The 16,567-nt window shown below is 34.9% G+C and overlaps 1 protein-coding gene across 19 annotated transcripts in view; it reads left to right on the top strand.

Annotated features, from left to right (window-relative positions):
• MYCBP2 (MYC binding protein 2) overlaps nt 1–16,567 on the top strand; it is a 174,040-nt gene that overhangs the window by 71,589 nt on the left and 85,884 nt on the right. For 18 of the 19 annotated variants that reach the window (XM_068182394.1, XM_068182403.1, XM_068182407.1 and 15 more), the window contains 11 exons: nt 4,163–4,280; nt 6,147–6,351; nt 6,704–6,857; nt 9,170–9,342; nt 10,415–10,540; nt 10,636–10,763; nt 12,380–12,471; nt 13,338–13,472; nt 13,556–13,639; nt 14,878–14,974; nt 15,774–15,966. In XM_068182394.1, the coding sequence (XP_068038495.1) occupies nt 4,163–4,280; nt 6,147–6,351; nt 6,704–6,857; nt 9,170–9,342; nt 10,415–10,540; nt 10,636–10,763; nt 12,380–12,471; nt 13,338–13,472; nt 13,556–13,639; nt 14,878–14,974; nt 15,774–15,966 (1,505 nt within the window). Of the gene's footprint in view, nt 1–295; nt 420–4,162; nt 4,281–6,146; nt 6,352–6,703; nt 6,858–9,169; nt 9,343–10,414; nt 10,541–10,635; nt 10,764–12,379; nt 12,472–13,337; nt 13,473–13,555; nt 13,640–14,877; nt 14,975–15,773; nt 15,967–16,567 lie in introns of all 19 variants that reach the window. The other variant, XM_068182406.1, reaches the window with a different exon arrangement.

The following is a 16,567-nucleotide window of genomic DNA, read 5'->3' as shown; positions in this document are numbered from 1 at the left end:
TACTTACTTAGAAACTGGATGAAGACCAGTAGTAGTTCCAAGTGAGATCCTAAAGGAGACTATGAAAATTCTTGTGCTGAAGGATAGTGCTTGACCAGAAGTAGAAGCTGAGGAGGTGCAAGTGACTTGGCACAGACCTTTGTATCATTCTACATCAGACCTAGAAAGTGTCTGAAAAAAGCCTTGAAGAAATTTGAAGTATGTCCTTTGCATGAGAACTGGCTATAGTACTATATTACAATTTAGCACCATCATTCAAATTATAATTTCTTCATTGATGTACTTCTTTTTCCAGCTTTAAGTAGAGATCTCTCCTCTGTCCTCACAGTAAGGGATTCAGAGAAGGAAACAGGGAACCCTTATGCAGAGTTCCACCTCAGTTGGGACGCAGTGGTGCTCAGATGGCCAGCTCCTGCCAGGTCAGTGGTATGTCAGTCATGCAGTGTGTTACATTGCCTGTATTGACCTCAGGAAGAGCATCATCTTCTGAATTCAGGAACTGATAGTCTATTGTATTTCTGGGAGAGAGAGAGAGAAGAGAGAGCAGGGAAAAAAAGTAATATTTAGGCATCCTTTCAGAGACTTTTGACTTGCAGTGTAAAGGTTTAGTAGTGAGACTATATTTTTTATAGTCTTGAAAATGTTCAAGTATTTTAAATTCTGAACACCCAATCAGCCATGCTTTTCTCCTTAATTAAGAGGATTCTAGACTCTTCTATTAGAATATCGTAAACATCACAAATTCTTCACCTACTTCAGTAGGAATGAGGTAGATTACATGCCCTATCAGTAAGCTGGAACCATTAAATTAGCCTGTGTAGGCTTTTTGTTGTAACATCCACAGTGGCAGATGTTTATAAGCTATTCACTACATGAAAGATTTGTCAGTCTGTGCTTATATTCTCCTCAAATTAGCTGCTGTTGAATAGAAACTCAGTGGAAGCAAGAAGTTCTTTGCAGTATCTAATCTTGGTGAAAAAATAGCATGTATTGTGCTCAGGTAAGCAAAGACGTGTTGTTCCTCAAGAAGCTGGAAGTTAAAACTCCAGGATATTTCTGTTACTGTTCAAAATGTGTCTGCATTTTTCTTGGTACAAACTCTAGACTTCAGCGCTCCAGTAGCAAGTACATGACCTGACAGTCAAGCTCCAGAAGTGGAATGACTGAAGTGATACAGTCTTGATAGGATTTTCCTTCCAAAGGTTCAACAATAACATAAACCAAAACTGATCAGACCTTCCATAGATGATCAGCTATGTTCTACTTGAAGATAAAGAATAGAGACTATATTCTTTTAGCAACTCCAGGGGGAAAAAAAAAAGTGTTCGATTATCTGTTAGGATCATGTTTCTAGGTGTATTTTCTGATTATTTTACTCCAGTGGTGGACTGCAGGTCATATTTACATCTTTTCACCAAATTTCCTTTAAAACGGACCCACTTCTAAAATATAAAAATCTCCATTTTCTCTGTAATAAAGTTGTCCGACCCCGCTTGCAATGGACAGAAGTTGCTACTGGTTTCCTTTTACGCACTACACAGTAACAGCTCCCGGTGAACCGTGTTTCCAGCACCACGGTCAGCTGCCCCAAGTAACATGTGTTGGGAGCTGGCAGGCAGCTGTTGTCTGCATAGCTACCATGGACAGCGATTGTTCGAACAGGTCATGCATGATGAATTTTCAAAAACTGCAACTGCTCTGAGAAATGCTTACCCTTTGGGATGGAAGAGGGTTTCCATGTGGACAGCCAGAATGCATCTGGACCTTCTTCAGAATCCTAAGTTAGTTGCATGTTCATCTTCTCAGTTATTCAGTAATTACTTTTTTCCAATGGATCTCAGGTTTCTTTCTCTATAGCTGAGGTTGTTCTTTTGTGATTGACCAAACATTTTGTGCCTTTGACACCAGCATGTCTTTCCACTCCATCCCAGAAGAATAGTCCTTATTTTCTTTGATTCAGGTGGAGAAACTTTGGTTGTTAAAACTTTTCCCAGAGTCTTTCAGACTCTTCAGTGTCTCTTCTGAGTTTTCCTGTGTTGAGTTTCAGTGGGATAGGGAAATACTCAATAGTATCACAGGTTTTAAAGTCCATGTGCACTAGTCAAACTGTCTACTCTATTTTTTGAAATCCCTCTTTCTTTTATGAAAACTAATTTTTTGCAATTCATGTTTATTTTATGATGTAGTTAAGTATCTTACAGTTTTTTCTGTTCATTTCTAAATGAACTGATAGAATATAGTTGTTCCAAAAGTTGGGTGGTCTTAATGAAAAAGCTGTTTAAGAGGGTTATGTGTTTCATCTCTCTGCATGAGTGGCTTATTTGATTTTGTTTTGCTCTTGTCAAGAGGCTATCAAACACTGCATTCATATAACATTGCTGAGAGATTCAGTTGGAAGAACAGAAAGATAAATAGTTATGGTGATAATAGCTTCATTTTTAAGCATTAAAAGATGAAATACTCACTGTTTTTTTAATAAAGATGTGATTGATAATTCCATGCCTGCAGCTATCACAATTTTGAGGGAGAGCAAGAAAAACCTTATGATAAAAACACTTCTTTTTAACAGGAGTGCTTTTGGTTTAGTTACTAGTTACATTTTATTTATATTTTGATGCCTTTTTGAGTTTCCTTAAAGTTAATGAGAGACAAATGTAAAGAGGTTTTTTTTATTTCATCATTGTTGCTGCTAAACTATGCTCCATGTCTGTATATAATCATAGTAATGTACAAATCCATGTGTCTATAGACCAAGATAAGCGCCTAAATTTGAGTGTCATGTTGTACATCCTCTACTTAATTTTCTTCTGCCCTTCAGTCCCTCCATCTCCACTAGTCACCCATTGAAAGCTACATTTACCACCAAGGAATACCTTTTCTGTATACTTGTGTTCATTCTTCCTCAGGTCATCAACCTATCTTCATGGTACATTCCTCTGTTCCACATTTTCATATGTTTACATCTTCCCATCTACCCTGTTTCTGCTGAACATGATGCTTCACTTTCCTCATACTTTCTTGACTTCTATTTTACCTGCAATTCAGCCGAAACCAGAACTTTGAGATGAACCATCTTTTAGCACATCAACTGCTAAACAATCACTAGGTAACTATGGGCTGGCCTTTTTTTATTCCAGTATAAAACAACCTGTTCTTATTTTAGATTACCCTTCTTTTGAAAGGCTGTGATTAAAAGTAAGTTCACTTAGTGCTGTCATCTTCTGTATAACTGTGAGCCCAGTTTCCAAACATAAAATTATGTGGGAATAACTTGTTCTTCAAATTCACAGTCTTTAACTCCACGGGAAATATTAAGTCTAGGTAAACATTCATTATGGGATTCAAAGTCTTGTAGGTTTCTATTATCTTTGTTGGTATTGAAATAAAGATCTTAGTGTCTCATACTTTTTATCTTTTGTGCTCTTTCTATTTCAAGTCATCATTTCAAGTTTTCTTTCTTTGCATCTTGGAACACCATGTCATTTTTCCCCCTTCATTTTTACTGAAATGGAAAGTTTATTTTCTTATGTCTGTCTATATTTGGGGGACAAATGAATTAGACCTTTTCATATCTCTCTGGAAAAGTTTGGACAGGTCTATTCTTTATTGAGTCTGAGTTTGATGGAAGAGGAGCTGATGGAGAGAATTAGACCTTTATTTCTTTTATAATTCCCTGACCAGTGATCTTGAGAGCGCTGTAGCAGTATTGCTTCTGGTAACTGTTCTGGAGTATCAGCCATATAAGGCTTTGATTCTTTCCAGGGTTTTTTTAAGTGCTTAAGTAGAGTTCTCTGAACATATTTTACTGCTACATTTCATTACAATATATTTTTTATTCATACAAAAATACACACATGTATACGTTATTGTATCTGCACATCTGTAATTCTAGAATTATAAACTAAATTAATAATTCTCATTCTCTTCTAATTTCTGAGTTTAACTGAAGAGAGGGTCCTTGATCTTTTCCCTGTAACAGATCTGGTGCAGACTTTCAAGCCCCTCTTGGTGTAATATGTAAGATGTTTCTTAGCTCTAATTTTCTATAGTATGTGAATCTACTGAATACATTTCACGGCAATTGAAATACGTATAATACTGATGTACGTTTGAAATGCTGCATGACCATGTATTGACATAGAATTAATTTATTTTTATCTAGGGGATGTCCCACTTTGGTGCAAGCATTGCCAGGTCCTAGTACACAAGTTACTGCTGGGAGCAACCACACAGCTATTCTCTTAATGGATGGCCAGGTTTTCACATTTGGAAGTTTCTCAGTAAGGCAATGTTACTTGCTTATGGGAATAAGCTAGTAGTTCATGTGTTGTTCAGAGACCTTTCAAGACTGCTTATACTTGCTCTTACAGAACTGTGCATGATTTCTGCATGTCTTCAGCACCTGCTATGTTTTAAAATGTAGCCTTTAATATTGTTCTGGTTAGAAAATAATAATACCAGGAATTATTAAGGGGTTTTTTTTATATTTTAATGAAGATGGTGATTTAAAACAGTATTATTTTATAAGGTGCCCCAGTTTTCTCAAACTCTAACTGTTTCAAGCTTGGTTCTAAGTAAATGTTGCCTGTTTTATTACCTGTCTCTATTTGATAGATAAAAATGTCCTGGGTTCTTCCCTAGAAACAGCAATGAGTTGCAGAAGTTCTGCTTACACTTGAGGGGAGAGGTTATTGCTCAGTACAACACAGCACAAGTCCAGTAGTCTTCTTCCATATTTACATGGTGTATATTTCCCCATGTCCATGTGGAATCCATTCTTATAGTCACTAAACAAGCATTTAAACATTGTTTACTTCCCTCTGTGCCTCCCTGTGTTTGCAAAGACGCCCCTTGTAGCGTATAACTATTGAGCTATTTTTACATGCTTTAAAAACTATGTACTGCCAAACACAACAGAAGAGAAATTTCAACTTTTCAAATCTTTTTACTGAAAAAAAAAAATTAAGAAGTGATAGAGTGAAATTTTGGAAGTAGGAAGTCATATCCTAAATTAAAAGTGAGTAATATTTTGGTTTTTTTTCAGACTTTAAGCAAAAACTGGTGTCTGTGTTCCTGTCAAAACTGAACACAGTTCAGTGGACATGTAAAGGTTTAAGCTTTGTTGTCTTGCAGTGAAACTTAGCCCCTGAAAAACCAAGTTCCCTCTTGGAAACAGTGTAAAAGCTTGTCAGTTGACTGACAGTTTTTTCCCCTTTCTCTAAAAGAAAAAAAGTTTAGGCCATATTTAGACCACTTGATTTTTGTCTAGTTTTAGTATTGTAGTACTGGAAGGTTTTCTGAAAGCTTCATAAAGTCAAGACAAAATCAAAACAAAACATGTTACTTGAAAATATCTTCACCAAGTTTGCTTACTTACGTTGTTATGAAGAAAGATGACTAATGTGCTGAACAGAAGACATTTGCTGTATATACATTTTTCATTTCTCTAATCATTTTAACTTAATTGGCATGCAGTACATTGTCTGTGCCTGAGGGAGGTAGATGGAGCATGAGCATGTTTCTGGCAGCAGTTTTTGACATACTTAGGTGCAGTATAAGAACTGTTGGTCCATCTCAGTAACTAGTTGTACATTGAGGTAATGCTCTAGATCTCCAGATAAGTGTTCATGAGCATGTCCTTGCTGAGGCACTGTTTTTAGCTCAAGTTTGATGTGCTAATCGATTTCTAGAAACTTTTAAGAGGTATTTGCTCTATAAAACTTAGTCCATATAAGTTCAGAATTGAATGAAACTTGGACTGTCTATCTGAATATATACAAATCTATTCCTTGTTTTAGCACTGACATTAATAATATAGTAAACATTGTAGGAAAATAATGCTTTTATATTTTATTCTGAATATGGAGAGGAGGGTTATCCATCATAGAGAGTTTGAGTTGCTGTATTTAACAAAAATTTCACTCAAAAACCTATCTGAAAGGGGAGTAGTATATCTGTCAGTAACTTGCTCCTTGTAGTTAGATGTGTAATGCTTCACTTGGAGCAGCCATTGTGTTTTGAAGGTAGCTTTGTGGTAAATTCTCTTCCAGCTTACCAGTTTTGTATGATAGAGCTATTGAAGTAATTTATCCGTCTTTGAGACTAACTGTTACTGTCACTTACTGATTCTTGCATTCTTTCTACAGAAAGGTCAGCTTGGCAGACCAATTCTGGATATGCCCTACTGGAATGCAAAACCAGCGCCTATGCCTAACATAGGCTCCAAATACGGGCGCAAAGCTACGTGGATTGGAGCGAGTGGAGACCAGACTTTTCTCCGGATCGACGAAGCTCTCATTAATTCTCATGTGCTTGCTACATCAGAGATATTTGCAAGCAGGCATATAATAGGCAAGAACTCTTCTGTATTATTTTAAATGCTTAGAGAAGTACTGGAGAAGAAAGGGCATTCAGTTGTGTAAACGATAGAGGAGCAACAAGTCAAAAACATGGATGGGGGGAGTGAAAATATTTTTGCCTTCTAGTTTTACTGCATATGATGATCCTTTCTTTAGAAAAATGGCTTTTATTAAAAATAATAATGCAAAAGTCTAACCTTCACTTGCATTTAAATCTTACCACCATTGATTTTTTTGTTGCAGCAGTATATCTGTTCATCCTTACTGTATAACGTGGCATTTTCCAAGCATGAAGCATTAATGAGTGGTGTCTTCCTGTTTGCTCTTCTTGCTCCCTGATCTAGGTTTGGTACCAGCTTCAATATCAGAGCCTCCTCCTTTTAAATGTCTTCTGATAAACAAAGTAGATGGCAGTTGCAAAACATTCAATGATTCTGAGCAGGAAGACCTTCAAGGTTCTGGTGTGTGTCTGGATCCTGTCTATGATGTTATTTGGAGGCAAGTGTGGATTATAGCTATTAAAATAGTAATATATAAATCCTTTTTAAAATACTTTGCAAGGTTGGAGATTTGATTATACTTATTTTCCCTGTAAATGAAAAACAATTTTTAGTCTTCCATAAATATTTTTCACATTTTTGAATGGTTTGTTCAAGTTTGAATGGTTTGTTCAAGCCCAAAACAAACATGTTCTCTTGCCTCCATTTTTAAAATTTCTTTTCTTGCATCATTTTCATCCGAGTCTCATAATATTTTGGGGATTCAAATCTGTTTTGTTTCTTTACTCTCTTAAATCCCTTTCCTCCGTCTACTTAACACTTGACTGAATAACTTCCTTGCCATTTTCAGCTGCCATATGTGTGTGTCTTAAATTGTTGTTCTTCTGTCAGGCATTAGTGTTTAAGACCACTAGAGAAGGGGTGGTGCAATGGTATTCTTTTAAGTTCTGACATTTTGGGAGGTCAAAAGAAAGGTGTTTGTTTAGATGGCATAGACATCCAGACCAATTGTTTTTATTTCAGTCTTTGGAGTGTAGTCTTTGAGCAAATGTAGCTAATAAGCCTTTGTTCCAACATGGAATCATAACATCCAAGTCTTCTATAATTCTTCATCTTCTATATGTTAGCTGGGATTTGGAGAGAAATCTGAACTTCCATCTGAGTTCAAGAGCGTAATGATATTTAAATTGTTTGAACACAAAACAAGTTAGAGTGATGCATCTGGAAAAGATGGTATCTCATCGGATCCTGCCTTTAAAAGCTACTTGTGTCCTACTTTGTATGTCTGCATCCAGAACTGAGATTCAAGTACTTAACAGCCAGTTAACACTGAAGCATGTGTTTGCCAGGCATGTTTCTGTATGACATAGGAAGTACCTTAGATGGTTGTAGTTGTGCATTTTGCACATCTGCAGGATTGTTTGAATCTCACGGGTTGAGTTCTTACTTAAAGTATGCTGAGATTAGAAATAAGAGTAGCACCCATATCCCTTCGAGTTCTATATTTTCAGCATGTTTAAATCCACTGAAAGACTCAATTCGTGAAATAAACCAGTTATCAATGGCCATGGGAATGCAGCAAGTTTCAGGGGAGGCAAGGTAATGATACTCAACTTGAAGACAATAAAATGGTTATTTGGCTTGAAGAAGTACAAAGTCACGTGTTAGATATTATGGGTAAACATTAATTGAGATATTTTACTGTCTTGTAGTACTTTGGGGAGTGTAGGACTAAATCGAGCTTAAATACTTAACTGAAGAGTGGGTTTTCTGAGACTGTGCAGATTTATTTCTCTGTTATATCCATTCTTGTTCAATACAAAATACTAAATCAGTCTGAAGAAGAGACATGTTAATAAATATGCCTATTAGTAGTTAAATACTTGGCATATTATGATTTCTGGATGTTTTGATTCATGCCTATTTAAGTGATGGATTCAGTTTCTTGTACAGAGGCAACATTCTGATAATGTACAGTTTAAACATTTCTTCAAAGCTTTGTGACTTAATCTCTTGGTGAAATTCAAGTGGATGTGGAATGTCACATGTGTATAAATTTGAACATTGCTAATTTGTTAAATCCTGAATACATATGGTGCCCTTAAATATTTTTAGTTAAAACTGTTTCTTTCTCCATTAGATTTTTAAAAGTGTACCAAGTGAAAATTCCTTTTGTGCTTCTTCAGAACACTCCCATAGCCTTATGTCTTTTTACTGTTTTTTCCTTTTACATAGTGGTTAAAAGATTTCATCTTCTTTTTTCTATGTGTTAATCTATATTATAGAAAGTCTTTGTATTCCCTTGTTTATGCTGCCCTTTTTTATAATCCCTTAAAAACTCATGAGGCGATGTTACCCATTTAAAAAAGCCCAAACAAAATACATTGGATTCCTCAGGATTTTTTCTCTTGTTTGAAGGTAAGCCTTTTAATTTTGCTTGGCATCTTTAAAATTTTTGAGCACATCTGCCATTCTGTTTAGTACTTTGCTAGTTACTTCACACGTCTTAATAGATAATACTGTTTTAACATTTGTTAGTTTTGAGAAATGTCTTAATATTTTCTGAAATTTCTAAACCCATAATAAGACTTTTTGACTTAAGGTATAATAATGTTTTTGTATCTTTTCATTTGCTGGAGTGTTAACCTAGTAAAGTTTTCATGTATTTGCAATAGTGATGCTCAGTTTCAAGACCTGATACCAGCAGATCTACATTTTACATTAAATATCTTAAAAATGTAATTGTTGGTAATGTTTTGTATTTTTTCAGTAAATTAAAGGTTTTGTTCATTCTGCTTTCTCTTGCTCTAGGTTTCGCCCAAATGCCAGGGAACTGTGGAGTTACAATGCAGTAGTTGCCGATTCCAGGCTTCCCTCAGCTCCAGACATTCAATCCCGGTGTAGTATTTTGAGTCCAGAACTTGCTCTGCCAACAGGTTCCAAAGCTCTAACTACCAGATCTCATGCAGCTTTGCATATTCTAGGTATACATTTACAGTTCATGAGTCAGAACCTTAGATGAAATAAAGGAACATAATTTAATGTATAAACAAATTGTAATCTAAAAACTTCCTGACTTTTTCAGTTGAAATTTTACTTTGTAGTCTTTCACCATTGCTCTTAACTTCTATAATTTGGCTGATGTAGTTATCTTCTGACATCTTAATAATGTTAGAGGATTTTAGAGTTCTGGTGAAACTTGTTAGATACCTACATAATAAAGTAAGAGACCTTCCTAGATGATCTTTTTTGAAAGTCTGTGGAATAAAGTCAGTACTCTTAACCTGGAATCTCAAAAAAAAGAACTCAAAGGTGATCTTCAGTATGTTATTTTTATTTTAAAGTAAATGTGGTATATTAAATCTTCTCTGTTTTGTATGTGTCACTAACAGAAATAGTATTTCCTTTTGTAGTTTCTTTGTAGTCTAAAGATGCAAAACTTAAGTCTTTTCATGTATAGTGTGTTCATGTATAAACTGGCAATATACAACATACCCAGCTGCTTCAAAGCACAGCTTTGTAAGTTACTTTAACTCACTTGTCCAATGATTATGATAAGTCATCTGTTCCTTGACCTGCTCACTTCATTGTGTGCTAGAGATGTGATAATTTTCAACTTGAGCAGTACTTTTTTGTGTCTGTATTAAAGTAAAGCATGTTAGGTCCTTATGTGTATGAAACGAAACATCTTTCGTGAAGACTTTAATATCTGCTCATGATTTGGTTCCTACTTCAGCTCTTTTTGGGTAATATTTTAAGTGTAAAAAAAAATGTTACTGGCAATTTACCATTGGAAAACTTTCAAAGTAGGATTAAACACATTTGTTCGTTATTCTGGATAATAAATGAAGTTTATGTTCATTAGCAAGCCTTGTGATTCTGCAGCAGTGACCCTTTACCTAATCAAAAGTGTAAAGCTACTTGGTAGCATATGTGTGGTGTAGGGACAAAACAGTTAGATGGCTTTGATTTTCTTAACTAGTATTCATTTCCATTTTAATTATTATAATCAACAGTGAGAGAATTTGGTTTCTTTTTGGTTTTGCTTTCTTTTAGGTTGCCTGGATACTTTGGCTGCTATGCAGGACTTAAAAATGGGTGTTGCAAACACAGAAGAAGAAACTCAAGCAGTAATGAAAGTTTATTCTAAAGAAGACTATAGTGTTGTTAACAGATTTGAAAGTATGTACACACTAAAATTTCATAACATAAGCTGATTGGCTTGTAGAACAGCAGACTAAGATTAATTTCATTTTTGTTGGGGTTTTTTTCTGCAGGTCATGGGGGAGGCTGGGGTTATTCAGCCCACTCAGTAGAAGCCATCCGTTTCTGTGCTGATACAGATATATTGCTAGGTGGTCTTGGTCTTTTTGGTGGTAGAGGTGAATACACTGCTAAAATAAAGGTAGGAGTTTTTGTTTTGTTTTAAGAAATATTCTGTCTCAAAATCACAACTTTCAGTAATGCTGTCTAAAACCACGATGAGTTTTATTTCTTGATGAATGAGTGGTATACTATGTATTGAAAGCATTATACAGGCACAGTGGACAAAGTAGAGAGCTGAGAATTACCATTCTTCTAATGAATTAGCCCATTCTTGCCTTCACTAAGTGCTATGCCATCTTAGAGATATCTTGGGCAGTTATTTTAGAGGTCTGAATGGTTCTGTGATCTATTTACACAAAGCTCCAAGGCCCACCAGCAGAAAATTGGTGTTGTGGGCTTCAGGTTAAAATCACATCCTGTGTGATGCATGAGGAGCTGTTCTCAAAAGCAGAAAAAGAGTCCTTATCAGGAGCCATTGCTTTCCACTTTCCCTGCCACTTCTTTCTCACATTGCTGTCTGGATAACTTCTGGGCTGGGATTCTTCAGCTGAGAGCAAACGGCACGAAATACAATTTACTCTGTGCCAAATGTAGGCATGATTATGGGTGGAGCAAGTGTGCTGATTATTCTAAAATAAATAAATCTGGCTTTGGATAAATAAACCTCACAGAAACACACACTGGTGTCAGAGCTCTGGTTTTGGGTAAGTGTTCTCTGCTCCTATACTTAGTTAAGGGTTTTGCTAAAAGATGTTATATCTGAGATATTTGTTAGATATTTGTATATTCAGACCATATTATTGTTGTTACTTATAATTTTGTGGATTATTGAATTTTCTATTTCTATTTTCAGATGAGTAGGTGTTGAGGTTTGTTCTAGGGAAATGTATGACACACTTAGCAGTGACATTAGCCTAAGTCAACAGGAAATCCAAAAGAAGTAGTTGCACTTTATTCTAGTTTAACATAATGACTGAGGATTGCAAATAACTAAGTACAGCCAAGAAACTTAACGTTAGTCACGCCTTTTAAATACCAGAGATACTAACGTTATGATATTTCATATCTTGCATTATATTTTCAATTTGTTTAGGATTAGCTTATAGCCAAGATTAGATCTGCCAGTCCTGCCAGAAGTGGGCTGTGTATTAAATAGGTGGTTGCAAGAGAAGTCTTAGACATGTATTGTGGTCCTTTTTCAAAATCATCAAACCATAGAAATTATTTTTAAGTAAGAAAACAAAGTTCTCTTAGGTATCATGTTTTGTCCCAGTCACCAACTGTTCATAAACTACTGACTGTCTCTGCTGAACTGTCAAAACTGGTCCTTTCCAGAGAAGCTGAGTATATCTTATGCTTATACAGTGCATTTCAGTCAGTGATGGAAAATTTGCAACTTCTGCCCAACTTTGCCTTTTTTAGATGCTCTGCTTTTGTCTTGTTTGCAAGATTTAGGGAGTTTCTCCACTTAAAAATATATCTGGACATAAGGCTGATAGGTCAGGGTCAATTGCTATTTCTTAACAGTTAATGCCTGACTTCCAAATGGGGTTTTGCCTGTCAGTGACACTAACTAGTAGTTATTTTTGGGAAGGAAGAGAAGTACACGATTTCCAGAATGCCAGACAAGAAAACGTCATATTATGAGGTTACTAACACCTAAAACATAATTTTTTTTTTTTCTTACTTCACCAGTTGTTTGAATTGGGTCCAGATGGGGGAGACCATGAGACAGATGGAGACCTCCTTGCTGAGACAGATGTCTTAGCATATGATTGTGCTGCCAGGTAAGATGTGTAGCTTGTCGTCTTATACCTGTTTCTTGATTGTTATTTTTACTTCCCTGTACACATTTTAGTATCACTTTAATATCAACAGAGATGGTCTACATCATTAGAATTTTGTAGCAAGTGATGTAAAACACTTGACATGTGTAGGGAAATAGTAGAACAGCAAATACGTCGCCAAACCATTATGGTATTTAAATTTAAAGAAGAAAAATAATCAAATGCTTGCTCTTGTATAAATCCCAGTCAAATCCCATCCGCTTATGTTGAGACCACAAGACAAAATATTGCAGCAGCTCTTTTGCAGTGCATGTGGTTGAGGTTAGCCATGTTAGAGCTTCTTTTTCATTCCCTGTAATGAAGTAATTTAAATTTTAAATGATATGTGATTAATTCTTTCAGGTTTAAATCTTATCTATCAAACCCCTTAATATATGTTCTTTTAATTTCTTTAATACTTATTGTAATTACTAAGAATTTATGTATAAGTTCTTGTCGTTTGCAAACATTTTCTGAAATCAGTATTATATAGTACTTTATAATTAATACTTTGCTTGCAGTATTATATATTAAATGTAAGTGGGTTTATGTGTGTTAATTTAGCTTAATGTCTTCTTACTCTGGCATTGATATGATTGTTCACAATTCAAGATCAAGTGTGACTCAGGCAATCGTAGGTCCTTCTGAATTACTATTTTTTTATTTACTACAATATTTTGGATTAAAAACTTTTGATTTTTGAATATAAATAGATACAACTTAATACCATTACTTCTCAATTTCTTGTAATAATTAGAGTGCAATTTGTTAAAAGTTAATATAAAAAATAATTAACAGCTAATATTTTCCAAAATTTCCTTTTCCAGAGAGAAATATGCAATGATGTTTGATGAGCCAGTACTCCTGCAAGCTGGCTGGTGGTACGTAGCCTGGGCAAGAGTGTCAGGACCTAGCAGTGATTGTGGATCTCATGGACAGGCCTCTATTACTACAGATGATGGGTATATTTTTTTTTCTATACATTTTATTGAAAAAGAAGAGTTCTAATAAGACCTGAATAATAACTAGGTTATTTGTCTTTCAGTGTTGTATTTCAGTTTAAAAGTTCCAAGAAATCGAATAATGGTACAGATGTGAATGCAGGGCAGATTCCACAATTACTATACAGGTAACACTTTAACCTCTAGAGCAATTTACTGACATGGTTTTTTCAATAGAAATATTAAATTCATTATCACTGTGTTTCATGAAAATATTATTGTATTAAGCAAAGGAAATTGGTATCTGAAAAATGTAGGGAAAACTTAGTGCCTTTGAGAAAAGTAATGAAATTATACCCACATTTACTTCCTTGCTATTTTCCTTGCAGTCATCCTGCATGAGTCTTGAGATTTTCATTTACATCCATAGAATCTCACAATTTCATATCACATGAGTAATATTTTTTGCTAGTTGGGAAGTGCTCCATTTGGTCGCTTTCAGTTTTAGGAACTGTATACTCTTGAACAGATGACGTTAATGAAACAAAGCCAAAATCTACAGTGCTTTACCATAAGTTACCATAAACTTATCATTGCCTCGATAAATGATATGCATTTTAATAATCAGGAACTCTTTCACTATGTTGATAGTATATTTTACAGATGTCCTCAGATACATGACATAATTTTTATATTTTGTGTGTGTATATAATTCCCCCCACCTCCACGCTGATTCTGAAACTTAGAATTTTTTTATACCAGTTCTCTTGCTGTGTCCTTTCTAAGAATGTCCTTTTCAAGGTTCCTCAACAGAACAGTTCTTCCACTAAGCTTTCTGTCCATGCATGCCCTGTCCTTCTAGGTGAAGGTTTCATTTTGATGTATATGCAGTCCTGGCATGACAAATTCATCATTTAGGTGATTTCTGTAGAGAGATGGCTGTAGCCAAAAGGCAAACAAACCTTGAGACCTCTGAAGACCAATGAATGGCACAAAAGGGAAGATGCTGTACTGATAGATGCTGTCTGTATTTTTAACCTCCACATATATTTCCTTTAACAAAACCAGTGTTCTTTTAAGGAATAACATTTCTAGTCTTGATGTCATCTAAGGAAATACAGTAGATACTTGTAATAATTGCATGTAATTAAATCTCAGCCTCATTTTCAGTTGTCACAGTACTGCCAGTTGGACAGAATTCAAGTACTTGGTTACTGGTCTAGAATGATTAGGAAACTAGAAAAAGTTATGTTGAAACTGGCCCTTTTTTTTTTGAGAATTAAAACTTTTTCACATTAGTTCTTTTCCCCACTTGAACAACAGTAAAAATTACAAAAAGTTAAAAACCAAAACAAAATACCAACCCAAAACTCTACTAAAAGTAAAAACTGGAGATTTCAAGTACGTTTTAAAATTGTTCTTCCAGGTTGCCAACAAGTGATGGCAGTGCATCCAAAGGAAAACAGCAAACTAGTGAACCCGTACATATTTTAAAGAGATCTTTTGCCAGAACTGTCTCAGTGGTGAGTACTATCAAGAATCTTCTGTGTTTCCTGCAAGTTCATACATGATTAGAAAACGGAAAGATGTAGATGTGGAAACAGTGATGGTTTTGTTCTTGCTTTCTGAAGCACAAGTTAAGTACACTGATAGAATATCTTATTTTTTTACTTTTTCTGAAGATTTCATTTTGATGTTCAACACCAAATACTCTTCTTTTGCTTTCTGAGGTTCAGCTTAGTGAAATTATTTACCACATACAATAATAATAGTAGAAACAAAACTTTTTTAATCCTCAGATTTTTTGTGAAGTATCATGTGCTTCTGTTTATCTTTCAAGTGTAACTTGACTGTAAATGTCATATAGTGGCCATGGTCTTGCATATCATAACTGTTTAAGAACAAAGTGAAGACAGCCCTGATAATACTTTATGACAAGAATATATTAATGTCAGAAGTCACTGTTGCACTGTTCTGTTGATAAATCAAGTAAAGTTTACTGAAAAATCTCCATTGCAATGAATACATTTGTTCTTAAATAACTGAGAGGCTTTTACACATAATATTCTAATATAGCTTAGAGATAGATTTTATTATGGCATTACTGTGGAGTGTCCCTTGCATTCTCAGTGGGCTTTTTTTTATTCTTAAGCAAATTAGAATTTGTATGTTGCATGGTAGATGTGTATAGACATAAATGTGTTTTAATAATAAACATAGATACAGATGCTATATGCCTTTCATCTAATACTGATGCAGAACAGTCATTTCTTAGTTTTTAACACTAATTCTGTTTTTGATATCCTTCATACCCTGAAATAGGAATGCTTTGAATCTTTACTGAGCATTCTTCACTGGAGTTGGACAACACTGGTGCTGGGAGTTGAAGAACTTCGTGGGCTGAAGGGTTTCCAATACACTGCTACTCTGCTGGATTTAGAAAGGTTGCGTTTTGTGGGCACTTGCTGCCTGAGATTGCTGAGAGTCTACACCTGTGAAATATATCCAATATCAGGTATTCCTCTCAATTCACTTGTTCTGTATTTATTTGCATATGATCTACAGGACATTTATGGTTTGATCTAAGTATTCATGTAGGATATGATATAAAATAGATTTGCTCACACAGATGGTTTTATTGAGCAATTAAAAGACTTGTTGTCAGAAACAGGAAATTTTCAATTGTCTGATAACTAAGTATCCCATTACCACATGTTTACACTGTAACCTGTGTATTTTTAAGTTAATTTCCTGTTTGACTTGTCAGTTGAGCTGTTTTGGACTATTTGTATCTTCTTTTTTCCATTTCTCTACATTGTGCTTGCTGTGGCTGTGAGCACAGTGCGAATTTGAAAGATTGTGTTTTTCATGCCTGTACTTTATTAGTGCTCATTAAAACACTGTATATATTATATGTATGTGAGTATACATTATAAAAGATCAGAAAAGTAGTAGTTTTTAATGCTCAGGTTTCTTTGATAGAGTTTAACACCCTTTCACTGTTTTACTTTTGGGTTTAAAGTCTCTGAATGTAGATTCAACAATGTTGCAAAATTCCCAGTTTTTCTATTTACATGTACAATGTGCATTCTAATGTGAAAATATTTCATTGTTGT

Source organism: Anomalospiza imberbis, chromosome 2 (genome assembly GCF_031753505.1).
Source record: "Anomalospiza imberbis isolate Cuckoo-Finch-1a 21T00152 chromosome 2, ASM3175350v1, whole genome shotgun sequence".
NCBI classification, from domain to species: domain Eukaryota; kingdom Metazoa; phylum Chordata; class Aves; order Passeriformes; family Viduidae; genus Anomalospiza; species Anomalospiza imberbis.
This window is presented reverse-complemented; position numbering and strand designations above follow the sequence as displayed.